Below are 27,898 nucleotides of genomic sequence, written 5' to 3'. Positions count from 1 at the left end.
ACCTTTTTTTTTTTTTTAAGATTTTATTTATTTGACAGAGAGAGATCAAAAGTAGGCAGAGAAGCAGGCAGACAGGGGGAAGCAGGCTCCCTGCTGAGCAGAGAGTCCAATGCGGGGCTCAATCCAAGGACCCTGAGATCATGACCTGAGCGAGAGGCAGAGGTTTAACCCACTGAGCCACCCAGGCACCCTTCAAGGCAATCTTAATCAAAATCCCATCGGGCTTTTTTAATAGAGAAGCTGATCCTAAATTTATACAGAAATTACAAGAATCTAACATAAACAAAACCATTTTTCAAAAGAGGAACAAAGTGGGAGAACTCACACTACCTGATTTTAGGACAGTATAATAATTAAGAGTGTGAGACTGGCATGACAGACATATGAATCAATGGAACAGAGTTCAGAAATAGACCAACACATTTACAGTCAATCTGTTTTTTATAAAGATGCCAAAGAAGCATTAGACAAAAGTTACAGTATTTTCAGCAAATGGTGTTGTAATGACAATTAAATACTCCTATGTAAAAAAAATAAAGCTGTACCCTTACTTCCCATTATATACAAAAACCAACTAAAATGGATCATATATAATAAATGTAAAATCTACAACTATAAAACTTCAGAAACGGGTTCACAACTGGGTAAAATTTTGACACTCCCTCTTCCCTCAACCACAGGACATTTGGCAATATTTGGAGACATGCTTCACAGTTACAACAAGGGGGAATACTCCTGATATCTAGTGGGGAAAGGTCAAGAATGCTGCTAAACACTATAACACACAGGACAGCTCCACCCAATAAGGAACTATCTAGCCCAAAATGTCAAAAAGGCCAAGGTTAAGAAACCTTGTTCTAGAAAATATATAGAACAAAATCTTTGTGACACAAGATTAGGAAAAAATTTCTCAGAACACAACAATACAAACCACTAAAAAAACCCCAAATCTATATAACAACTTCATCAAAATCAAAGCTTCTGCTCTTCAAAAGAGGCACAGAATTCATTTTTTATGTGGGTTTTTTAAGAAAGATTTTACTTATTTTATTTATTTATTTATTTATTTGTCAGAGACAGAGCACAGCAGGGGGAGTGGTAGAGGGAGAAGCAGACAACCCACTGAGCAGGGAGCCCAATTCAGGGTTCAATCTCTGCACCCTGGGATCATGACCTGAGCTTAAGGCAGACAGAGGCTTAACCAACTGAGCCACCCAGGCATCCTGATACATAGAATTCAAAGAAAAACTTACAAAATACACATTTGATATAGGACTTGCATCCAGAATTTATAAAGAACTTCCAAACTCAACAAATGGAATAAATAAACCATTAAAAATGGGGGAGAGATTTTAAAAGACCCTACATCAAAGAAGAAACATAGGTGGCAAATCAGCACACAAAAAGATGTACAGTATCATTAGTCATTAGCAAAATGCATACTAAAGCCACAATGAGACACCATAATACACCTATGTATAAAATGGTTAAAATTTTTAAAACACAACTACTGGCAATACCAAGAGCTGGCAAGGATACAAATCAACTAGAACTCTCATATATTATGGGAGAAGGCAAATCGGTACAGCCACTTTGGAAAACAGTTTAGTATGTTCTCATAACATTAAACATATAATTATTTTATCAGACAGCAATCCCATTGTTAAGTATTTACCAAGAGAATGAAACCATTTGTCTGCCAAAAACCTTCACCTGTATGGAATACTACTCAGCAATAAAAAATTAAAAAGAACAAACTATTAATTCATACAATATGGATAAATCTCAAAAGCATGTGCTAAGTGAAAGAAGCCAGTCTCAAAAACCTATACACTTCAATTCTGAAAGGGCAAAACTATAGGGACAGAAATCAGATCAGTGGTTGCCAGGGACTAAGGATGGGGACATGACTAGTTATATATCGAGGCACAAGGGAACCTTTCCAGGGCCATGACAATCTTGTATATCTCAAATGTGGTAGTGGTTATGACTGTAAATATGTGCCAAAGCTCATCAAACTGTATACCTAGAAGAGGATTGCTGTATTTAAATTATACATCAATAAGGTTAACGTAGCAGGAAACAGAAAATTCCTGAAAATTTCATTTAACAAGGAGCAGAATATTAAACCAAATAGCAGCTGGAGGGAAAGAGAGCATGAGATATTTGTACTCAGTTGCTGGAGGTGACATGGTCTAGACTGTGATCATCAGATAATAACGTAGTAGGGGCAGAAGTGTAGGAGGAGAAGTAGAGGAAAAGATCTGTGAAGGTTAGATCAAAGATCCAGGAGCTTTAGGCACTACATGGGTAATGTAAGCTGAAGTGAAAGAAACTGAGAACAGGGCAGCAAAAGCTATAGTTTCCAATGAATAAAGAGAGGTAACTCAGATAACAGCAACAAAGATGAACAAACAGAATAACAAGAAGGAGAAAAGAGGAAAGGGAATTAAAAAATGGCATAATGCTCCTGCTAGGCTGAGGAACCCAGGCATAAAAAGGCAGAAATAAAGAGCTACAGGATCTATCCATGGTATATAGTATCATAAGACAGGGACAAAAGGGGAAGACATCTATTTTTGGACCACACTCTACATAAATATGTCCTCAGAGAATATGAAACTATTTGGGGATATATCCCTATATTCATTTCCTAGGACTGCCATAACAAAGTTACACAAATTGGGGGGTTCAAAACAACAGAAATTTATTTTCTCACAGGCTAGAGTTGTGGAGGCTAGAAGTCTGGAATCAGTGCTGGCAGGGCCATGCTCCACCCAAAGCCTCCAGGCAGGCTCCTTCTTTACTTCTTCCCTCAGATAGCCCCAGGCATTCTTTGGCCTGGGACAGTGTATCTCCATTTTCTGCCTCTGCCTTCACAAGGCTGACTTCTTTCTGTGTGTGTCTCTTACACATGCCGTTCTCCTCTCTTAAAAGGATATCAGTTATATTGGATTAAGGGCCTACCATACTTCAGTATGCTCTAAGTTATATTTGCAATCACCCTATTTTCAAACAAGGAAACCTTCTAAAATACTGGGGATTAGGACTTCAACAAATTCTGGGGCACGCAATTCCCCTTCCATTTAAAGGTCCCAGAATCCTATGCACTTTCCAGTCAAGATTTCTTTTAACCCTCTTTTTTCCCCTGATGATAGCAAATCTCCTTCCTCCATATCTTGCATCAAATGGATCATCACTGCAATTTAGGGGAAACAAAAGGTACCAGAAAAAATCTGATAACCAAATTATTAGATAATCAACCTTAAATATTTAACCATTACGAATAAGGTTGCATTTTTTTTCCCTCCAGCAAACATATGTAAGCTTCTTTCCTATCTGCTCCCTAGTTTTCCATCTCTTCTAAATTCAAGACTATACTCTAGATTAGTACTCAAAGTATGGTCCAAAGATCGCTGGCCATCACAGACATTCTCTCAGGAAATCTTCGTGCAGCTCCATCTACACAAGGCCAGATTTTTTTTCACATACTTCAATATATCCCAGCAGACTAAATGCACAAACAGATATAAGACTCCAACTGTGACAGTTAATTTTTTTTTTAAGATTTTATTTACTCATTTGACAGACAGAGATCACAAGTAGGCAGAAAGGCAGGCAGAGAGAGGGGGGTAAGCAGGCTCCCTGCTGAGCAGAGAGCCCGATGCGGGACTCGATCCCAGAACCCTGGGATCATGACCTGAGCCGAAGGCAGAGGCTTTAACCCACTGAGCCACCCAGGTACCCCTGTGATGGTTAATTTTATGTGTCAACTTGGCTAAACCACCAGATGACCAGATATTTGGTTAAACATTATTCTGTATGTCTCTATGTCTAAATTTGTCCACAGACTGAGTAAAGCAGATTACTCTTTCTACTGTGGGCAAGCTTCATCCAATCCATTAAAGGCCTGAATGGAACAAAAGGCTGAGCAAAACAGAATTCACTCTCTCTGCCTGATGGTCTTAAGGCTGGTCTTCTCCTGCCTTTAGATTCGGGTTCAGAATAGAACTTACACCATCAGTTCTCCTGGTTCTCAGGCCTTTGGATTCAGATTACAACTATACTATCACCTCTCCTCAGTCTCCAGGTTGCAGATCTTAGAATTCTCAGCCATCACAAGAGCAAATTCCTTATTTTATGTGTGTGTGTATATACATGTATGTATGTATGTCTCCTACCAGTTTTGTTTTTCTAGAGAATCCTGTCTAATACATCATCTTTCATTACACCTGTCATTAAAGAGATACACAAAAATGTAAAACAATGTCACTCTTTCAACTAATTTTTTTGTCTTGGAAAATAGTTATTTTTCAGGGCACATGGGTGCCTCAGTGGGTTAAGCCTCTGCCTTTGGCTCACGTCATGACCTCACAGTCCAGGGATTGAGCCCCGCATCGGGCTCTCTGCTCAGCGGAGATAAATAAATAAAATTTATTTAAATAAGTAAATAATCTTAAAAAAATAAAAAGTTATTTCTCATTTTTAAAATATATTATTTATGCTAATATATAATGGGTTTATTATTTTTAAAATATTTTTAAATGTTTTAATTTCTAGTAAGCTAAATATCAATATAGATAATCCTTATGAACAAAAGATGCTTAAAATACTTACAAAAAATGTAAAGGAGTCCTGAGATAAAAAAGAAACTGAATTAGCTAGTCTACATAATTAAAATTGTTAAAGATCTATTAGAAAAATGAATATTAAAGTAATTCACCTCTTACTATTCTTTTTTTAATTTATTTTTTATTTATTTTCAGCATAACAGTATTCATTATTTTTGCACCATACCCAGTGCTCCATGCAATCCGTGCCCTCTATAATAACTACCACCTGGTACCCCGACCTCCCACCCGCCACCCCTTCAAAACCCTCAGATTGTTTTTCAGAGTCCATAGACTCTCATGGTTCACCTCCCCTTCCAATTTCCCCCAACTCCCTTCTCCTCTCTAAATCCCCTCTTACTATTCTTAACAGCTAAATCAGAATTTCTCATGCTGCTTATGAAGAGAAAACTAGTTTGCTAGTTACACAAGACACACCTGATCAGCCTTAGGCCTCCACCGAACTGTTTTTTCCACAGAGACCACAGTAGTATTAGGAATCTGTGTCCTACTATTGCCTTGATATAGTGGCTGTTGCCATATATGACAGGTCAATGGAACAACCTGAAAATCAAAAGCAGATTTAAATAGAGTAGTGACACAATCATTGTTATTAGATAATAATAAAATCTAAACTTTAGCTTGTACTTCTCAGCTTCTAAAGCATTTTCAAATGTGTGTGTGTGTGTATATATATATATATATATATAAAACACTTCAACTCCACAACCATTGTCCAAATTACTACCTTAACTTAAAAATAAAGAACAGGAGCACCTGGGTGACTCAGTTGGTTACCGACTCTTCATTTCACTTCAGGTCATGACCTCGGAGTCCAGTGTCAGGCTCTATGCTGAGCACAAAGTCTACTTGCAATTCTCTCCCTCTCTCTCTTTGCCCCTCCCCGCTGCCCTCACGCATGCATGCTCACACACGCTCTCTTTCTCTCTCTCTCCAAAATAAATAAACAAATCCTTAAAAAGATAAAAATTTTAAAACAGTCTTAAGGTTATCCAGTTAGAACTCAACGTACTTTCCAATAAACCAGGGCAGTTCTTTAACCTCCTTTACCCCTAGAAGTAAAAGAAGCAAGCAGAAACAAGCAAGTTACTAACTTTAAAATCTTACTATTTGAGACATCTAAGAAATGAACCCTAACAATAGGGACTAAAATCAACTCATGGTGGAGACCGTGGGAACAAACATCAGGCTATTTTGTGAGATCAGGGGTTAGAGCAGGGGTCCCTCAACTGTGAAAGGAAGCAGTAAAAGCTGTGACTACAGCTCAAGGCTGAAGCAATGCAAATGGAAGAGATCCAAGGCAATCAAACAAAAATGAGCTAGGTCAAGTCACCCACTGGTTCAGAGACTGATTCCTGAGATTTTCTCCAATATCCCTGGAAAATAAAAACCCGAAGCTTCAATATAAGACCTCTTCTTTAAAAAGCAGCCACAAGAGGCAAAGTAAAGACAATCACAAAAACACCAGGTAGTGAAGGGTACACCAAAAGAGAAAACAACAACAACAAAAAAAACACTCCTGCTAATAAAAATGCAATTACAAACTATACTTTCAAAACACTTTAAAATGAGTATCTCAGATCCTCAAAGATATAAACACACAATGTCCATGAAAAGGGAAGAAGTTATAAAAGTAAAATAGGCAGTTATAAGCCAAGAAAAGATGAATACTAAAAATTATTAAGAACCACAAATGTGAAAGAGCCTCTGAAGGAAATCCAAGGTCATCAGATTTTTTCCAGACTTAAAACATTGTTACTACACTCAAAGAACACTTTTACAGAGAGAACTTATAACAATGTATTTTTGGTTACAGAAAGGCCAGCTTGTTTAAAATCTATTCAATAACTAAAGAGATTTCTAAGATATCAATTCTTCCAAGAGGTTTTTCTCTAAAGGTAGAGTACCATGGATCACACCCATCTTGCTTCAATGGCAATGTTTAAGGGACAAAGAATAAAAAATAAAGAAAACTGTTTTGCAAATGCATTCTGGACATTTGAAATACCTAAATATGTAACAATACAACCAAAGTTCTAGCACAGTCTTCTTTGAGCCCTCCAGGAAAGAATCCCAACATAAATGTTTAAAATGGCTAGTCACTACAGCCAAATAATGCTTGCTGTAGACCATGGGGTCTTGCCTTTGAAAAGAGTTGCTTCACAACAGCTTATAAAAAGAGAGTTCAATTCTTTAGGATATTAGTAATGATACAATATTAAGAAACTAGCACTTTGAGAACTAACCTAATGTATGAGAAAACAACCATTCCCCCTTTATCAGTTTAAAGAAAACCTAAAAATTAAATGCTAAAAGTTCTTATTAGAAAATCCATTCCCGGGGCGCCTGGGTGCCTCGGTGGGTTAAGGCCTCTGCCTTCCACTCAGGTCATGATCCCAGGGTCCTGGGATAGAGCATTGTGCTCTCTGCTCAGCAGGGAGCCTGCTTCCCCATCTCTCTCTGCCTGCCTCTCTGCCTACTTGTGATCTGTCAAATAAATAAAAAATATTAAAAAAAAAAAATCCATTCCCCAGAACTTCCTATTTTTTTTTTAAAGATTTTATTTATTTATTTGACAGAGAGAGATCACAAATAGGCAGAAAGGCAGACAGAGAGAGAGGGAGAAGCAGACTCCCTGCCGAGCAGAGAGCCCGATGCGGGGCTCGATCCCAGGACCCCGAGATCATGACCTGAGCCGAAGGCAGCGGCTTAACCCACTGAGCCACCCAGGTGCCCCAGAACTTCCTATTTTTATCACCTGTTTAGACATCATCAAGAAAACTAATTAATACATTCCCATATGATTGATCAACTTTCCCACTACTGCCTCTGACTATAGCCCAAATATTTGAAGGATTCTTAAGATGAATGCTTCAAAGCTAAGCAGGTGTCATCAACTCTTCATCTGAGATTAAATGTGGGTTTTTTGGGCATAAATTAACAGCTTGAAAGAGTCCTTCCCTGAATAGTTTTTTAATATTAAAGGTTAGTAGTCTTCCAAATATATGCTGCCTATGAGATCTAAGGACACATATACGCTGAAAGTGAAAGGATGGAAAAGGATATTCCATGCAAATAGTAACCAAAAGAGCAAAAGAGTAGCTATACCAAATTCAAATGAAACAGATTTTAAATAAAAAACTGTTACGAGGGGTGCCTGGGTGGCTCAGTGGTTTAAGCCTCTGCCTTCGGCTCGGGTCATGATCCCGGGGTCCTGGGATTGAGCCCCGCATCGGGCTCCCTGCTCAGCGGGGAGCCTGCTTCTCCCTCTCTCTCTGCCTGCCTCTGCCTACTTGTGATTTCTGACTGTCAAATAAATAAATAAATAAAATTAAAAAAAAAAAAACTGTTACGAGACAAAGGACGCTATAAAACCATAAAAGGGTCAAATCACCAAGAAGATACAACAATTACAAATATTTGTGGACCCAATCTTAAAGCTCCCAAACCAATAAGGCAAATTTTTAAAAACTTGAAGGAGAAATATAAGCAACACAGTATATTAAAAGACTTCAATACCTCACTTTCAATAATGGATAAAACCACCATATGGAAGAACAATATGTAAATAAAGTGAACAACACTATAGACCAACTAGACCTAACACATATACAGAAAACTCCACCTAAAAACAGCAGAATATGCTTTTTTTTAAAAGATTTTATTTATTTGACACAGAGAGAGACAGCAAGAGAGGGAACACAAGGAGTGGGAGAGGGAGAAGCAGGCTTCCTGCTAAGCAGGGAACCTGATGTGGGGCTCAATCCCAGGACTCTGGAATCGTGACCAGAGTGGAAGGCAAACACTTAAAGACTGAGCCACCCAGCCCCCACCCCCACCCCCGCTGCCAGAATATACATTTTTTTCAAGTACATATGGAACATTCTTTAGGATAGAACATTTTAGGCCACAAAAGTCTTAACAAACTAAAGAAGCCTGAAATACAATGTCTTTTCCAATCACAATGAAATGAAACTAGAAATCAATGGCACAGAAAAAACTGGAAATTTCCACAAACGTATGGAAATTAAACACAATATGCTTAAAAAAAAAATAAACAATAAATCAAATAAGAAGTCACAAGGGAAAAACAAAAACAAAAACAACTTTGACACAAATAAATATGAAGACACAAAATACCAAAACTTAAGGGATTCAGCAAAAGCAGTGCTAAAGGGAAATTTACCACTGTAAAGGCATACATTAAAAAGAAAAAGAAAAAAAAAAGCAGAAGATAGTCCAAGATAGCAGAGGAGTAGGAGACCTTAGTTTCTTCTAGTCCTAGGAATTCATCTAGATAGCTATCATATCATTCTGAACACCTACAAACTCAACCAGAGATGTAAAAAAAGAATAATATCCTACAAATCGAAAAGCATACACTTTCTACGAGACAGAATGACAAGACAGAAAAACTCACCTCAAAAAAGAGAACAAGAGGCAGTACTTATTGCCAGGGATCTAATCCGTACAGAGGTAAGTAAGAAGTCAGAACTAGAGTTCAGAATAACAATTATAAACATACTAAAAGAATCCCTTTCTGGAGAGACAAAAGAACTAAAATCTAATCAAGTCAAAATAAAAAAGGTTACTAATGAGAGGCAATAAAAATTGAAGACTCTAGGATAAATGAGGCAAAGAAAGAATTAGTGATATAGAAGACGAAATGACAGAGAAGAAAGAGAGATAAACTACTGGATCATGAAGGTAGAATTCAAGAGATAAATGATACCATAAAGCAAAACAATAGTGAAATAATTGGGATCCCAGAAAAGGAAAGGGGGGCCCCTAACCGGGGGAAGAAAACAGGCATTCAAGTCCAGGAGGCACAGAGAACCCCCTCAAAATCAATAAAAATAGTTCAACAACTTGACAGTTGAATAGTGAAACATGCAAATCTCAGAGACAAAGAGAAAATCCTGAAAGCAGCTTGGGACAATCAGTCCATAACCTACAAGGGTAGAAACATTAGACTGGCAGCAGACCTATCCACAGAGACTTGCCAGACCAGAAAGGACTGGCATGATATATTCAGGGTGCTAAATGAGAAAAATATACAGCCAAGAGTACTTTATCCAGCTAGAAGTCATTCAAAACAGAAGAAGAGATAAAAAGCTTCCAGGACTAGGGGCGCTTGGGTGACTCAGTGGGTTACAGTCTCTATCTTCGGCTCAGATCATTATCCCAGGGTCCTGGGATCAAGCCCCCATCAGGCTCTCTACTCAGCAGGGAGCCTGCTTTCCCCCCTCTCTCTCTGCCTGCCTCTCTGCCTACTTTCGAACTCTGCCAAATAAATAAAATCTTAAAAAAAAAAAAAAAAAAAAAAAAAAAAAAAAAAAAAAAAAAGCTTCCAGGACTAAAAGAATTTGTGTGGGAATGCAAGCTGGTCCAGCCACTCTGGAAAACAGTAAACAGGTTCCTCAAAAAGTTGAAAACAGAGCTCCCCTACAGCCCAGCAAATGCACTACTATACCAAACTACAATAACCAAACTATGGAAAGAGCCCAGATGTCCATCGACAGATGAATGAATAAAGAAGATGTGGTATACATACACACACACACACACACACACACACACACACACACAAATGGAATATTACTCAGCCATCAAAAAAAAATGAAATCTTGCCATTTGCAACGTGTATGGAACTAGAGAATATTGTGCTAAGCAAAATAAATCAGTAACAGAAGGACAATTATCATATGATCTCACTCCTATATGGAATTTAAGAAACAAAACAGAGGATCATAGGGGAAGAGAGGAAAAAATAAAACAAGACGAAACCAGAGTTGGAGACAAACTGTATGAGACTCTTAATCATGGGAATCAAACTGAGAGTTGTTGGAAGGGGTTAGGGATGGAGGGATGGGGTAACAGGGTGATGGACATTAAGGAGGGCACATGATATAATGAGCACTGGGTATTATATAAGACTGATGAATCACAGATCTGTACCTCTGAAACCAATAATCCATTATATGTTAATTTAAAAATAAAAATAAAAGGGAAAAAAAAAAAAAAGAAAAAATTTAAGCCCGAGATAAACCAAACAGAAGATCAGAAGATCTGTTGATCACAATCTGGTTTTACAGGAAATATTAAGGGAAGTTCTTCTGGTTGAAAGCAAGTGACAACCAGCAAGTAATTCAAATTTATGGAACACAACAAAAGGCAATCAAAGCAATTTTGTAGGCAACTGCGAAAGAGAGTATAATTGTGTATTTATTCTCCCTTCTTCCTTTCACTGATTTAAAAAGGAACTGTAGGGGTACCTGAGAGGCTCAATCAGTTGGGCATCTGCCTTCGGCTCAGGTCATGATCTCAATGTCATGTTCCCTGCTCAGCAGGGAATCTACTTCTCCCTCTCCTTCCAATCCTTCCAATCCTCTCCTCCCTACTTGTGCTCTCTCAGTCTCAAACAAATAAATAAAATCTTTTAAAAAATAAAATAAAAAGCTACTGTATGAAACAAAATGTATCTAACCATATTGCTGGGCTATAACACAGAAATATATTTGATAATGATACCACAAAGGAGATAACAGGAATAGAGTCGCAATGGAGTAAGGAAATAACACCACATAATAAGAACTCAAAAGAAGGGAAGAAATGAGCACGAAAAAGGGAAAATAAGGAAGTTAGTATATCAATCTCTACAAATATATAGTTGTTATTCTCCCTCCTGCCAGAATCTTCAAAAAAAACTAAGATTTATGAAGTTCTAAATATAACAATATATTGCTGTGTATGTAACACATACAGACCTATGCCTCACAGTAATAGCATTAAAAAGGGGATAGAGAATGGACATATCTGGGGATACAGTTTCTAAATGTCACTGGAACTAAGTCCTAATGAATCTGAAGCAGATTCTGATAAGTTAATATGAAAGTAAGCCCTAAAAATAACTCAAGAATAATAATTTTAAAAATCAGAATAAGAGAAAATTATCTACTTAATACAAAAGGTGGCAATATAAGGAGGACTAAAGGATCAAAACAGACAGGAGACATATTTAAAAGTTAAACAGAAATAAATCCAAACATGTGAGTGAACTAAATAATCCAATCAGAGGCATATGTTGTGTTAGACTGCATGAAAAAGAAGATTCAACTGTATGCTGTCTATAGGAGACACACTTTAGGCCCAAAAAGACAAACAGGTTGAAAATTAAAGGACAGATTAAAAAGATTTACTTGCAAACAATCAAAAAAGAGGTAGAGGAGCTATAGTAATTATCAAGATGAAACATAGCAAAACATAATAAAATGCCTAAGAATAAATTTAACCAAGGAGGTAAAAGACTTGGTACTCTGAAAACTATAAAACACCAATAGAAGAAATTAAAGACAACACAAATGAAAGATATTCTATGCTCATGGATTAGAAGAACCAGTATTGTTAAAATGTCCATACTACCCAAAGCAATCTACAGATTTAACGCAATCCCTATCAAAATACAACTAATACTTCTCATAGAAATAGAACAAATAATCCTAAAATTTGTATGGAACCACAAAAGACCCTAAATAGCCAAAGTAATCTTGAAAAAGAAAAACAAAACTGAAGGTATCACAAACCCAGATTTCAAGATATACTGCAAAGCTACAATAATCAAAACAGTATGGTACTGGCACCAAAAACAAAACAAAACAAAACAAAAACAATACACAGATCAATGGAACAAAATAGAGAGCCCAGAAATAATATAATATTAATAATAAATACAAACTGATTATATGATCAGTTAATGTTTGACAAAGGAAGCAAGAATATGCAATGGGAAAAAGACAGTCTCTTCAACAGATGGGGCTGGGAAAACTGGACAGCTGTAAGGGCCTAGTTAGCCAGAGGGAGCCATTTGGTTGTAAACTTAGATTGACCCTGCCCCGCCCAGAGGAACTTACTTGCAAAGCCCAGATACAAGGGTGGGCCAGGCCAGGTGGAGACATCCAATCAGTAGGGCACACATATATTTACTATGGTAAGTTGAAATTCAACTGGCCACCCGTATTGCCGACCTAGCATGACTGTGCAGTATTCCCTGTGTATTGCAATCTCACTGGCCACCTGTGTATAAGCTAGACTCAACCACCTCTATAAAAGTTAGTCTGTGAGGCTGGGAAGGATCGTCACCTCTTTGTAAGAGACGGCCCTGATCAGTCCTGACCGGTCAGTTTGATTCTCGATGCTTGGCTCGAAATAAATCTTTGCTTGACTTTTGCTTTATATCAGTCTTGCTCCTTTGATTACGGACCCTAACACATGCAAAAGAATGAAACTCAACCACTGTCTTACACCTTACACAAACAGTGTATGAAACAGGGGAAGGGGATTAGGAGCATACTAATCATGATGAGCACTGAGTTATAGCTGTTGAATCATAAGATTGTATACCTGAAACGATGTTCATCGTATTATATTGTATATATGAATATTACATTGTACACCTGAAATGAATACTGTATGTTAATTATACTGGAATTAAAATTTTAAAATATTTTTTAAAAACATATTAAAATAAACTACTCAAGATAAACAGGAACATTTCACAGTGATAACACAGTCAACCCACCAAGAATGCATTAACAATTAAAAATCCATATGCTACTAACATCAGAGCCCCCAGTAAAAACTGAGAGGAGAAACTGGAAGAAATGGAGGGAGAAATGGACAATTCAACAATACTTAGACTTCAATACTCCATTTTCAAAGAAACAGATATTCTATGAATGATTTTTGGACATTATAAAAACAGAGCAAGGGACGCCTGGGTGGCTCAGTTGGTTGGACGACTGCCTTCGGCTCAGGTTATGATCCCAGAGTTCCAGGATCGAGTCCCACATCAGGCTCCCAGCTCCATGGGGAGTCTGCTTCTACCTCTGACCTTCTCCTCACTCATGCTCTTTCTCACTGTCTCTCTCTCAAATAAATAAATAAAATCTAAAAAAAAACAAACAAACACAGAGCAAGTCAATTACTTTCCTATATGCCAGCAATTAACAACTGGAATCTGAAATTTAAAAAACAATACCATTGACATTAGCACCCCCAAATTAAAATACTCGGGTATAAATGTAACCAAATATGTGCAAAATCTATATGAGGCAAACTGTTAAGACTGATGAAAAAAATCAAAGAGGAACTAATTACCACGTCCACGGTTTGGAAGACTCAATACTGTCAATATGTCAATTCCTCCCAACATGATGTATAGACTCAACACAATTCCAATCACAATCAAAATTCTAAGCAAATTATGTTGCGGGTATTGACAAAGTAATTTTAGAGTTCATAAGGAAGACCCAGAACAGCTCTCACAAAATTAAAGACAAAGTGGGAGACCTGATACTATCTGACTTCATGACTCAATATAAAGCTACAGCAATTAAGACGGGGTAGTATTGGCAAAAGAAAACAAAAATAGATCACGGTAACATAACAAAGCCCATAAATAGACCCAGATAAATATAATCAACTCATCTTTGACACAGGAACAAAAGGCAATGTAATGGAGCAAAGAGAGTCTTTTTAACAAATGGTGCTGAAACAACTAGACATCCGCAAGCAAAAAAAAGAATCTAGACACTACTTTGACATGCTTCAGAAAATTTAACTAAAAATCAATCATAGATGTAAATGCAAACTGGGAAATTATAAAAACTGTAAAACTCGTAGATGATAATATAGAAGAAAACCTAGATGACTTTGGATACGATGATGAATTTTTAGGTACAACACCAAACCACAATCCTTGAAAGAAATCAGACTCATTACAATTAAAAACTTTTGTTCTGTGAAAGACAATGTCAAAAGAATGAAAAGAGAAGCCATAGACTGGGAAACAATATTGGTAAAAGACATATCTGATAAAGAACTATAAACCAAAATACATAACCCTTAAAATTCAATGATACAAAAACAAACAACCCAATTAGAAAATGGTTGATAGATGTGAACAAGAGATATACATCTGGAAAACAAGAACATGAGAAGATGCTCCACATCATATTATCATTAGGGAATTGCAAATTAAAACAATGAGATCATCACTACACACCTACTAGAATGGTCAAAATCCTAAACGCTGGCAACACCAAATGCTGCTCAGAGTACAGAGTAACAGGAACTCTCATTCATTACTGAATGATGATGGGAATGCAAAATGGTACAGTCACTTTGGAAGACAGTTTGACAGTGTCTTACAAAACTAAACATACTCTTAGCATACAATCTAGCATTTCCTTAAACCAAAGCCTAATCCAGCACAAGGCCTTACTTAACCCTTCAATTGTATGAAGGCTGAGAGTTGTGAGGATGCTGCAGAAAAGTGAGACTAGCAGAGGATGGCTCATGAGATTAAAGGGAAAAAGCCATCTCCATAACAAAAGTGTAAAATGAAGCAGCAAGTTCTAATGCAGAAGGTGCAGCAAATTATCCAGAAAACCTAGCTAAGATAATTAATGAAGGTAGCCACACTAAACAGCAGATTTTCAATGTAGACAAAACAGCTTTATGTTGGAAAAAGATGCTGTCTAGGACTCTCATGGCTAGAAAGAAGTCAACACCTGGCTTCAAAGCTTTAAAGGACAGGCTGGCTGACTCTCATTAGGGACTAATGCAGCTGTCGACTTCAAGTTGAAACTGATGCTCATTCATCATTTTGAAAATCCTAGAGCCTTCAAGAATTACGCTAAATCTACTCTGCCTGGACTCTTTAAGTGGAAATACAAAGCCTGGATGATAGTACATCTGTTTACAACATGGTTTAATAAATATTTGAAGCCCACTGTTGACACCTACTGCTCAGCAAAAAATAAAACATTACCACTCACTGACATTGCACGTGCTCACCCAAGACCCTTAATGAAGATCTACAGTAAGACTAACACTGTTTTCATGCCTACAACATGCATTCTGCAGCCCGTGGATCAAGGAATCATTTGGACCTTCAAGTCTTATTAAAGAATGTCATAGACAGAGATTCCTCTGATGGATCTGAGAAAACTAAATTGAAAACCTTCTAGAAAGGAGTTATCTTTCTAGATGATATTAAGAACATTCATAATTCATGGAAAGAGGTCAAATTATCAACTTTAACAGGAGTCCGAAAGAAGCTGATTCCAGGGACGACTGGGTGGCTCAGTTGGTTAAGCAGCTGCCTTCTGCTCAGGTCATGATCCCAGTGTCCTGGGATCGAGTCCCACATAGGGCTCCTTGCTCAGCAGGGAGCCTGCTTCTCCCTCTGCCTTTGCCTGCCATTCTGTCTGCCTGTGCTCGCTCTCTCCCCCTCTCTCTCTCTGATAAATAAATAAAATCTTTAAAAAAAAAAAAAAAAAAGAAGCTGATTCCAACCCTCATGCATGACTGTGACAGTTTAAGACCAGTGGAAGAAGTAACTGCAGATGTGATGTAAATAGCGAAAGAACCAGAATTAGAAGTAGAGCCTTAAGATATGACCAAATTGCTACAATCTCATGATAAAACTATAATGGATAAGGAGTTGATTCTTATGCACAGGAAAAGAAAATTCTTGAGATGGAATCTACTCTGTGTGAAGATGCTGTGAAGACTGTTGGAATGACAACAAAGGACTTAAAAGTATTACTTAACCTTGTAATGGCAAGGGTTTGAGAGGCAGTGGCAGGGTTTGAGAGGACGGACTTCGGTTTTATGAAGAACTTCTAGTGGTTCAGTTGGTTAAACACTCAACTCTTGATTTAGGCTCTAACGGTCATGAGATCGAACTCCACATTGGGCTCTGCACTCATCAGGCAATCTACTTGAGGTTCCCTCTCCCACTTTCCTTCTGCCCCTCCCCTCCTCTTCTCTCTTTCCCCCTCTCCCAAAATAAATAAATAAGTCTTTTAAAAAAAAATCTACTGTGGGTAAAATGCTTCAAATAGCATCACATGCGACAGAAAAATCATTCATGAAACCAGCAATCAATGTCACAAACTTCACTGTCTTATTTTAAGAAATGGCCACACCCATACCAGCCTTCAGCAGCTACCACCCCTGATCAGTCAGCAGTTACCAACATCATGGCAAGACTCTCTACCACAAAGATTACAACTTTCTAGAAGTTCAGATGATGGTCAGCATTTTTTTGCAATAAGGTATTTAATTAAGGTATACACATTGTTGGTTTACACATAATGCTATTGCACACATAACAGACTACATTATAATGTAAACATAACTTTTATGTGCACTTAGCAAACAAAAAATTCTTTTCACTTGCTTTATTACAATATTCACTTTTTTGTAATGGTCTAGAACCAAATCTGCAATATCTCCAAGGTATGCTTGGAGCCTGCTCAGTTTTTCTGCTCAAATTTTCTGGGAATCTGCTCAAATCTTTCTGGGTGTCTGTTACAAAAATAACAAAAACAAGAGTCCTGGTCCAGCATGCAACAAGTTAGGAAGTTATCACTCCCATAACTACAACAAGGACAACAACAATAAGGCTGAACAAATTGAAAATCAACAACTCTTCTTACATCCATTAGAGAAATAAAATAAAAGGCAACCACAGTCCCAAAGACTGGGGAAACAGACAAGCAGATACAGAGAATTACTGTTTACTGGAGCAAAATCCAAGGAGCAGATGCCATGATGGCAACTAGTACTGCAGCAGGAAAACCTAAACTGCAATTGACAACTTGCTAGAAGCTCAGGGTAAACAACCCTGAGATAAAAAAAAAAAAAGGAATATCAGTCTTAAAGGGGCCACCACACCTATGAGTTTTACGTGCAGGATCTGCACCACATTCCTACAGATGAGAGAAAAATCTTCCGCTTCTGGCAGGGGGAGGGGAAAAGTAGCCATTTTGAAATATACCTGAGCATTCTGTTCCTAGTAAAACCTGCCCTCAAAAGAAACTATTTTACCAGAGCTTAACCCACTTGGGCTTTACCAGAGACTAAGAGACCTAGAGGAAGGTAAATAACCAACTCTAGCTTGCTCTGGCCTTCAACATGAGCATAAAGAAATATCCCAACTCCAGCCCCCTTTTAGCCTTTCTGTCTCACTTAAGAGAAGACAATGAAAACCCCAGAGAAAATCACAACCCAGGGGAAAGACTAACACCTAATAATAGCACTAAAGAACACTCCCCCTGCTCTCCCACCCCACCACCACCTCCCCCCCCCCCCAACACACACACCATCCTGCATCAATAGGGCTCCTGATAATCATAGGGGAATATAACTAAAAGTACATCTCAGACCTTATTTAAGAATAAATCCTTAGAGAAACCGGAAGACAAAAACAAGGTCACCAGAGGAAATTTTAGCCCCTGGCATAAAGCTACAGCAAATAGTAAATACAATCTTACCTCTAGCCAGATAAATACAAAACTTCACACTAAAGGCCTATTTACTTCAGTTCCTTTCATATCACATTCATTTAATAAATATCTGACTTTGAACAAAAAGTTAAAAGGCATACTAAAAGACAAACAGTTTGATGGGACAGAGCAAGCTTCAGAATCAGAAATGTTAAAATTTCAGTTTGGAAAGATAAAGTAGTTCTGGAGATGGATGATGGTGGTGGTTACACAATAAACATGTAATGCTACTTAAAAATGGTTAAAATGATAAATTTTATGTATATTTTGCCACAATAAAAAAAAGCCAAGGAGAAAAAAAGAAATGAGCTATCAAACTGTAAAAAGACATGGAAGAAACTTAAATGCATATTGCTAAGTGAAAGAAGTCATTCTGAAAAGGCTAACTACATGATTTTCTGGAAAAGGCAAAAACTATGGAGACAGTAAAAATATCAGTGGTTACCAGGGTTTCAGAGGAAGGGAGAGAAGGGTGACTTGGTATAGCACAGGGGATTTTTAGATCAGTGAAATGGTCATGTATGATCCTGTAATAGTAGATACATGGCATTATACATTTGTCCGGCTCTCTGCTGAGCAGGGAGCCTGCTTCCCCCTCTCTTTCTGCCTGCCTCTCTACTTGTGATCTCTGTCTGTTAAATAAATTTTTAAAAAAAAAATTTTTTTTTAAACCCACAGAATATACCAAGAGTGAACCCTAACATAAACTATGGACTTTAATTAAAAATAATATATCAGTACTGACTTACTAACTGTAACAAATGTGACAGACTAGTGCAAGATGTTAATAACAGGAAAATGGGGGGGATATATGGGAATTCTGTACTTTCTGCTTAGTTTTTCTATCAAAAAAAAAGAACAACTGCTCCCAAGAAGTCTACTTTAAAAAAAGGATAGCCACCTTGACAAAGACCAACATGGGAAAAAAAGATGTGAATGCCACCATAAACACAACAGATGTACAAATATAATAGAACATTTCCCTCCAGAGCTGCAGAATACACATTCCTCTCCAGCCCCCATGGAACATTCTCCAGGACAGACCATATGTTGGGCCATAAAACAAGCTTCAAAATTTTTAAATAATTGAAAACATGGGCACCTGGGTGGCTCAGTCAGTTGGTTGTCTGCTTTCAACTCAGGTTGTGATCCCAGAGCCCTGGGATCAAGTCCCATGTCAGGCTCCCTACTCAGGGGGAAGCCTGCTCCTCCCTCCCCCACTCCCCCTGCTTGTGTTCCCTCTCTCTCTCTCTGTCTCTGTCAAATAAATAAAAATCTTAAAAAAAAAAAAAAGAAAAGAAAACATGAAAAGTTTATTCCTCGAATAAAATGGAATAAAGGCAGAAATTGGTAACAAAAGCAAATTGAATAAATCTACAAATGGGTGGAAATTAAGCAACAGACTCTTAAATAACCAATGGGTAAAAAAATAGAACTCATAAAGAGAATTTTCAAATATTTTGAGATGAGAACAAAAATACTACATACCAAAATTATGCATTGCAGCTAAAGCAGTGCTGAGAGGGAAATTTATAGCTACAAATGTGTACATTACAAATAGAACAAAGATCTCAATCAACAGCCTGCCCACGCATCTTTAACTAAAAAAGAAACCCAAAACCCAAAGCAAACAGAAGGAAGAAAATAAAACTAAATAGAAATAAATGAAATAGGGAAGCTTGGGTGGCTCAGTAGTTAAGTATCTGGCTTTGGCTCAGGTCATGGTCTGCAGGGTCCTGGAATCAAATCCCACATGGGGCTCTTTTTGTAGCAGGGAACCTGCTTCTCCCTCTGCCTGCCGTTCCCCCTGCTTGTGCATGCTCTCTCTAAATAAATAAATAAAAATCTTAGGGAAGGAAGGAAGGATGGAAAGAAAGAAAGAAATGAAATGAAATAGAGAATAGTGAAAAATAAATGAAACCAAAAGTTAGGTCTTTGAAATAGTCCCCAAATTAAAAATCCTTTAGCCAGACTCGCCAAGAAAAAAAGACGGTACTCCCATTACTTAAAATCAGAAATTAAAGAGGGAACTTCATTACCAATCTTACAGAAATACAAATAATTATAAGGAGATACAGTGAAAAACTACACATTACAAAATTAGATAACTTGGAAGAAATGGACAAACACCTAGAAAACACAAATTACTGAAACTGATCCAAGAAGAAATAGAAAATCTGAAGAGACATATAGCAATGAAAGAGAGTCAATTAGTAATTAAAATACTTCCCCAAAAGAAAAGCCCAGACCTATGTGGTGTAATCTAGCTAACAGTCAAAAATTATTAGTGCCAATCCTTAACAAACAGAAAGGACACTTTTAACTCATTTTATGAAGCCAGTCTTACCTGGATACTAAGCCAGACAAAAACATCACAAAAACTACAGACTGTTACCTTGGGACTACAGATGCAAAAATTCTTTTTAAAAATACTAGGTAAATTGTGTGTGTATGTGTACATATTCCTGTACCCTATAACATATATTTAGGTACCATGATGAAGTAAAGCATGCATCCCCAGAATGCATGCTTGGCTTAACAATCTAATATTAATACACCAAAAATAAAAAAATTTTGACAAAATCTAACACCTTTTCATGGTAAACAATACTCCATCAACTAGGAATAGATAGAAATTTCATCAATCTAACATCCTACTTTCAGTGAAAAAATTGGATACTTTCCCCCTAAGGTCAAGGAATAAGAGAAGTACATCCATTTTTACTAAATCTATTCAACATTATACTTGAAATTCTATCCAAGGAAATTAGACAAGAAAAAAATAAAAAGCACTCAAATTGGAAAAGAATCATCAAACTATATGTATTCACATTTGACATGGTCTTATATACAGAAAATTCTACAAACTCCACTAACAATCTATTAGGATTAATAAACGAGTTCAGCAAAATTGCAGGAGACAAAATGAATGTACAAAAACCAACTGTCCTTTTATACACTTGCAATGAACAATCCAAACATGAAATTAAAAAATAAATTCTACTTACAATAGCACAAAAAGAATAAAAAACTTAGAATAATTTAAGGGAAAGTAAGTGTCAAATTTATACCTTATAAAGTACAAAACAGTACTGAATGTGTCTGGAAAGATTTTAATAAATGGAAAGATATCCTATGTTCATGGATCAGAAAACCCAGTGTTGCTAAGATGGCAATTCTCCTAAACTGATCTATAGATTCAATGTAATTCCTATCAAAATATCAGCTGGCTTCTTTGTTGAAATTGTCAAACTGATCCTAAGATTCATAAAGAAGAGCAAGGCAACTAGAATAGCCAAAAAATTTTGAGAAAGAAGAACACAGCTGGAGGACTCACACATCCTCATTTCAAAACTTACTACACAAAGCAATGGTAATCAAAAAAGTGTACCATGACATAAAGCTGGACAGATGGTTAATGAAATAGAATTGAGAGTCCAGAAATAAACCCATACATCAATGGACGACTGACCTTCAACAAGAGTGCTAAGACCATTCAATTGGAAAAAAGACTCTTCAACAAATGGTGGAGACAACTGAGTAGCAACATACAAAAAAAGTAGCATACATACATACAAACAACATACAAAAAAAGTAGCAATGTACAAAAATAACTCAAAAGTAATCAAAGATCTAAAATGTAAGAGCAAAAGCTATAAAACTCGTAAGAGAGAACATAGGGATAAATCTTTGACTTCTCATTCAGCAACAGTTTCTAAGATAGGATAAGCAACAACAACAACAAAAAGATAAATCAGACTTCATAAAAAATAAAAAGTTCTGTGCTTCAAAGAACACTATCAAGTATGTGAAAGACAACCTACAGACTGGGAGAAAATATTGCAAATCAGACACCTTATGTGGAAATTTTTACTTTACACTGTGGAAAATATGAAGACTTTATAAAGAATTCTTATAACTCAACAGCAAATAGACAAATGACTGAAATAAAGATGAGTAAAGGACCTGAATAGACGTTTCACCAAAGAAGATATACAAACAGCCAATAAGCACCAGAAAAGATGGTCAATATCATAAGCCATCAGAGAAATGCACAGCAAAACCACAATGAGATACCACCTCATATCCACCAGGATGGCTACAATCAAAAAGTCAGATAATGGGGCGCCTGGGTGGCTCAGTGGGTTAAGCCGCTGCCTTCGGCTCAGGTCATGATCTCAGGGTCCTGGGATCGAGTCCCGCATCGGGCTCTCTGCTCAGCTCAGCAGGGAGCCTGCTTCCTCCTCTCTCTCTCTCTGCCTACTTGTGATCTATCTCTGTCAAATAAATAAATAAAATCTTTAAAAAAAAAAAAAAGTCAGATAATTATGCAGCACCTGGGTCCCTCAGTTGGTTGAGCATCTGCCTTCGGCTCAGGTTATGATCTCAGGGTCTAGGATGGGGTCCTGCAATTGGCTCTCTGCTCAGCAGGGAGTCTACTTCTCCCTCTCCTTCTGCCCCTCCCTCCACCCCGCCGGGATGCTCTCCCTCTGTCTCTCAAATAAATAAATAAAATCTTAAAAAAAAAAAAAAAAAAAAAGGCAGGGATGCCTGGGTGGCTCAGTTTGTTAAGTGTCTGCCTTCGGCTGAGGTCATGATCCCACAGCCCTGAGATGGAGTCCCATATATTATGGTCTATAAGCAGATAACTTACAACTTGGAATTCCCAATTCAGACTTCTGTTCTGATCTCCAAAACCAATCTTACAATCTCAACACTCATCTCAGCCAAACCCATCAACCCCTCCCTCCACTGTTCCCACCATGAAGGTGGCCATACCTTGATGCTTGACGCAACCATTCATGGAGTTATCTAACACCCAGACTCTATCTAATCCATTATCAGTATAATAAAAATGTTTATAGAAATGTTATAAAATGTTTATAGAAACGTTATAAAAAATGTTTATAGAACCAAAATATTTTTTTCTTTTTTTTTTTTTTTTTAAGAAAAACGAAAATGAGCAGGGAGGAGGGGCAGAGGTGGGAAGAAGAGAGAAGCAGACTCCCTGCTCAGCAAGGATTCCCCCACCACCACCACACACACACACAGGGCTCAATCCCAGGACCTGGAGATCATGACCTGGGCCAAAGGCAGACGCTTAAGTGACTGAGCCATCCAGGAACCCCTACCTCCTAAATATTTCTTCAATCAGTCTACTTTTTTCTATATCCACTAACACTTTACTGTTCCAAAATATTATCATCTTTTGCCTGGGAATGCTGCAATGGCTTAATAATTAGCATCCTTGACTTACTGCCACTTCTGACTCCATCCTGCTGTCAAAGCTGTCCTCTACTCTGCTACAAAGTGATCTTTCTGAAACTCAAATCTTTTTTTTTTAAGATTTTATTTATTTATTTGACAGAGAGAAACAGTGAGAGAGGGAATACAAGCAGGGGGAGTGGGAGAGGGAGAAGCAGGCTTTCCACTGAGCAGGGAGCCTAATGTGGGGCTTGATCCCATGACCCTGGGATAATGACCTGAGGCAGGCACTTAACTAATGAGCCACCAGGCGCCCCTCTGAAACACAAATCTTACCACTGAAAATGTTTTAAACATTTTCCAAATTTAACAATTCCATTTAAACAATTCCAAAGCTCCAGAGATAAAGCCTTTATCCGTATTAGCCTTTGGTTCCCTGGAAATGCCATGTTCTCTCCAACAGCACCTTTCCATGTGACTTTCCCTCAACTGGGAGGATTTTCTCTTCTCTGTGTCTAGTTAATTTTTGTCTTCAGATCTTAGCTTTATCAGAACTTCCTCAGGGAAGCTTTCCCCAGCTTCACTAACAAGGTCAAATCCCCTTATGGTATACTTTCAAAGTATATTAGCACATACCAGTTTTACTTATTTATGTGGCCAACTAAATTTTATCTGCTTTTTCTTACCTGAACACTAGAAGGGCAGAGATTTTTAAAAAAATGTTTCGGTTCACCAAGATTCCTTTGCATCCAGCCGGACAGTGTGAATGCCCATGGTGAATGCTCAATGAATTAAGCACCCACTGGAATACTTACCAAGAAAAACAATAACTATTACTCCTTAATGATCAACCGTCTATAGCATTAAGGTCCAAAAGAACTTTCTGTGATGATGGAACTATTCTATATTTGCACTGTCCAATAATGCCACTGGTCAAGTGTGGCTACTGGATACTTAAAACGTGGTTAGTACAACAAAGGCACTGAATTTTTAAACTTTATTTAATCTTAACGAAATACGATGTCAAGAGCCACGTGTGGATAGTGATGACTGTGTTGAACAGCACAGGTCTATTAAAAGTCTCTTCACTGTCTTTTCACTTGTACTTTGTTGTATTTTGTTCACTCTGCACAGTTTACATCTTGTCTATGGAGCAGTCCTAGACAATAAACACTAGGCTTGTTTTGGTCGCCACAACGTGCCCTGCACACAACAGAAACTTAATAAGTGTCTGATGATTTGATATTCAAACTGAATAGCAAACTTTTTTTTTCTCCCTGAAAAGCTAATGAATTAAATGTAGTTATTTTCAAAATCGTCTTCAGGAGCCCACCATAAAACCAGCTCTTTCTCCATTGTGTACTACGTGGTGCTTTCTAGTTTTCCAGACTGGAGCTGCAGCATAAACCTCCTACCTACGGGGCACTCCCCTTCATTGCTACAAACAAGGTTCCGGAGAAGTCAAACAGGTGAGGAGCCTCATGTAGTGTCCAGAATCCACACTACTCCCTCCAGGAGAGTCCTGCCTGCCCTTCAGGCACGCTAATCTCCAGTCTTCCCAACAAGACAGCCCCTGGAGAACTACTCTCTCCCCCCGTACAAACGCTTCCCCTCCAGCAGGGCACGAGGAGCCCCACCTCCTCCCCAAAGCGTTGCTTAACCACACCCCCTGGGAATAGGGACGCTCGGAACAGCTGGTGTAATTCAAAAGGCCCGGGACCCACAGAGAGGGTGAAGCAAGAGAGGTCTTTGCCATAAACAATGGGAGACTTGGCGTAGTCAGCCAGAGCCTGCGCAGGAGTGGAGACCCAGGACGCGATACGGCCCCTACAAGACTTTACAAGCCCGCCTGTTATTTGCCCGGCACGGTGACCGGCAGCCGGCAGGAGGCAGCGGATCAGAGAGCGGGCTGAGCGCGCAGAGACGCCGCGTCACCCTGCCCGACGGCAGCCCCCATCTCTCCCCGACCCGGCTTACCTTCTCCGGGCCGGTCCGCTGGTCCTCCGAGTAGCGGTGCCTCGGGACCGACGACGGAGGCAAAGGCCCTACGGGATGCGCCTGCAGCCAGGCCTTGGCCTCCTCGTCTTCTTCGTCGTCCGTACTCTCCGGAGGCTGGCTCTCGTAGCTACTAAAGTCCAAGTCCAGGTACCTCCTCTCTTCTTCCTCCACCTCCTCCATCATCACCACCTCGTCCGAGTCCAGGTTTGCCCGCTCCTCCGCCTCCTCCGTCTCCTCCTCCTCCTCCTCGAGCTCGCCGGGCCACGGTAGGTCTTCAGGCTCCATATTGGTGTCTCGCTCTAGGAGGCGGGGGGGGGGGGGGAGAGGGGAAAGGGGAGGGAGGGGAGGGGAGGAGAGCTGACTGGCGGTTGCGGCCGCGCGCAGGCGCAAAGACCACCGAGGCCTCGCGCCCCGCCCCGCGCCGCGCGGACTGGGCGGGGCATGGAGAGAAAGCGCGCGTTGCTAAGGACGCCCCGCGGGAAAGGGCGGGGCAGGGGGCAGAGGTGTGGTGGGGGCCGGCGGGGGAGGGGCGTCGTCCTCGTCACCCGCTGGGATCTTGCTCACACTACTGAAAGCTCACAATAAACCCCGACTGGGCTCGTCTCGAGGGAGGGGAGAATTTAGTTCTCGACTGCGCCAAGCCAAGACTGAATTTTGCCCATGCACCGAGAGCAGATCAGACCCCAGTACAAACCCATGATGATCAAACTTGCAAACTAAATTTTTAAAGATTGAGTGCCTGCTGGGCGACAGGCCTTATATCGGCTCTTGAACCTAGCAGTGAAAAATGTCTGGGACAGGGACGCCTGGGTGGCTCAGTTGGTTAAGCAGCTGCCTTCGGCTCAGGTCATGATCCCGGCATCCTGGGATCGAGTCCCACATCGGGCTCCTTGCTCTACAGGGAGCCTGCTTCTCCCTCTGACTCTGCCTTCCACTCTGTCTGCCTGTGCTCGCTCTCTCTCTCTCTCTCTCTCTCTTACAAATAAATAAAATCTTTAAAAAAAAAAAATGTCTGGGACAGTAGAGGCATTAAGAACCGGATGCGTGGTATCAGAAAAAAATAGAAGTTTCAAGCCTGACATTGCCCTTAAAGCTGCGTGACCGAGCCTCTATAAAATGATGAAGCCATCACAAAGGATGGTTGTGATAATTAAAGCAGATAACCAACCTGAAGGACTTAGTGGTAGGTATTATTCATTGATAAACTCATTAAATGCTCACAGTTCTGAGATGAGTATTATTACCATTTCGTATTTGAAGAAATATAATGCTCAGAAAAATAACTCGCCCAAAATCTCTGAATTACTGCCATCCCAAGTCTTTTGTAGATCCAGTTAATTGCCCTGGCCCAGAGCTATCAGCTAATGAAAGAAAAAGGACAAGTATTTGTACTGATGGTACATATACATTTTAGGTTAGTCAGTGGCTTTGAAAATCTTTAGAAACAGATTTCCTGACTATTTCAGGAACTCCTGTAAAATAAATAGCAAATTAAAGAATCTTGAGATGTTTTGCTATTACCTAAGGAGATAGCCATAATTAGAGGTCAGTGAAATTCTTCATGGTATCTATCCATAATAGCAAAGATAAATTGGCAATGATATCGAACCAGCACCGCTGGGGTAATTTTTAAGGTTATTGCCAAGGATGCATGTCCTATCTGCCAATGATGCAATTCTGGCAAAACTATAAACATAGAATACAGACTGAAGCCCAAAGCCTCAGGGCTCCTAAGAAAACCTCTAAATTGACTATGAGTACATTCAAATATAACTCTTCTTATGACAGTTGAGGCTTTTCCTTGCTGGAGAGCTATGGATGTAATGATGGAAAAAAATTCCTTGATTTTGTGTTCCTGACTTGAGAAATCCCAATGCACCTCTCCAGTAACAGGTACACACAGTGACACTGTTATTAAATAATTCTGTAAACCTTTACCATTTACTTAGAAACTCCACTATCCTTATCATTCACAAATTTCAGGAAAATTAAAGGGAACTAATGGAATTCTATAACTCATTAGCAAAATTCTCAGAAACTCTCAAATTCCCAAGGCCCAAAGTAGTTCCATTTGTCTTGATAATGATGACATCAATCTATCAAAAGACCCATAAGTTATCTCCTTCTGAGTTAATAACAGGCTCCCTTGTGTATTTGTAGTACTAGATCCTACCCTAATACAAACTGATATGACTAATTACTGCAGAGACCCACACTGTAACTCTTGTTTTATCAACAGTAAAGCAACAAAATATTTACAAAGCACCCATCTAAGCAGCTTCTGCATGACCTGAAATCTAGAGATTTGATCTTCTGAGAAAGCATCAGAAAAAAATTTCCCTTGATCCTCAATGGAAAATCCTAATCAGGCACTGTTAACAACAAACCAACAGTGAAACTCCAAAGGCATTGATCTCTGGATTCATGTTACTCAACTAAAAATGAATGCATCATTTTTTTCTGGGACACTGAATGTCTAATTCATTGGAAGATCTCAAACCAAAGATTCTTAGGAATTATCCTGAAGCTGCAGACTACAGAAATGGGTAGCTTATGCCCATTACAACAGAACAAGATTAATTTTCTGGTTCTTCAGCATCCTTTACCCTACCACTAAATCTTGCCTATTATGTTTTTGGACAACCTTTATTAACTACAAAATGATTTCTCTATATGATCTCCCTTATCTTCCTACTATTACCTTTGACT

The 27,898-nt window shown here is 38.7% G+C and overlaps 1 protein-coding gene across 6 annotated transcripts in view; it reads right to left on the bottom strand.

Annotated features, from left to right (window-relative positions):
* Positions 1-25,613, bottom strand: part of ALMS1 (ALMS1 centrosome and basal body associated protein) — a 197,324-nt gene extending 171,711 nt beyond the window's left edge. For 2 of the 6 annotated variants that reach the window (XM_045079011.1, XM_045079013.1), the window contains exons 1-2: positions 25,169-25,612; positions 5,049-5,174 (exon numbers count right to left, since the gene is read on the bottom strand). In XM_045079011.1, coding sequence (XP_044934946.1) covers positions 5,049-5,174; positions 25,169-25,474 — 432 coding nt within the window. In that variant the 5' untranslated portion in view covers positions 25,475-25,612. Of the gene's footprint in view, positions 1-5,048; positions 5,175-25,168 lie in introns of all 6 variants that reach the window. The other 4 variants (XM_045079016.1, XM_045079015.1, XM_045079018.1 and 1 more) reach the window with 4 other exon arrangements.
* Between the last annotated feature and the right edge of the window lie 2,285 nt (positions 25,614-27,898).

Source organism: Mustela putorius, unplaced genomic scaffold (genome assembly GCF_011764305.1).
Source record: "Mustela putorius furo isolate JIRA1106 unplaced genomic scaffold, ASM1176430v1.1 tig00000281_pilon_pilon_pilon, whole genome shotgun sequence".
NCBI classification, from domain to species: domain Eukaryota; kingdom Metazoa; phylum Chordata; class Mammalia; order Carnivora; family Mustelidae; genus Mustela; species Mustela putorius.
This window is presented reverse-complemented; position numbering and strand designations above follow the sequence as displayed.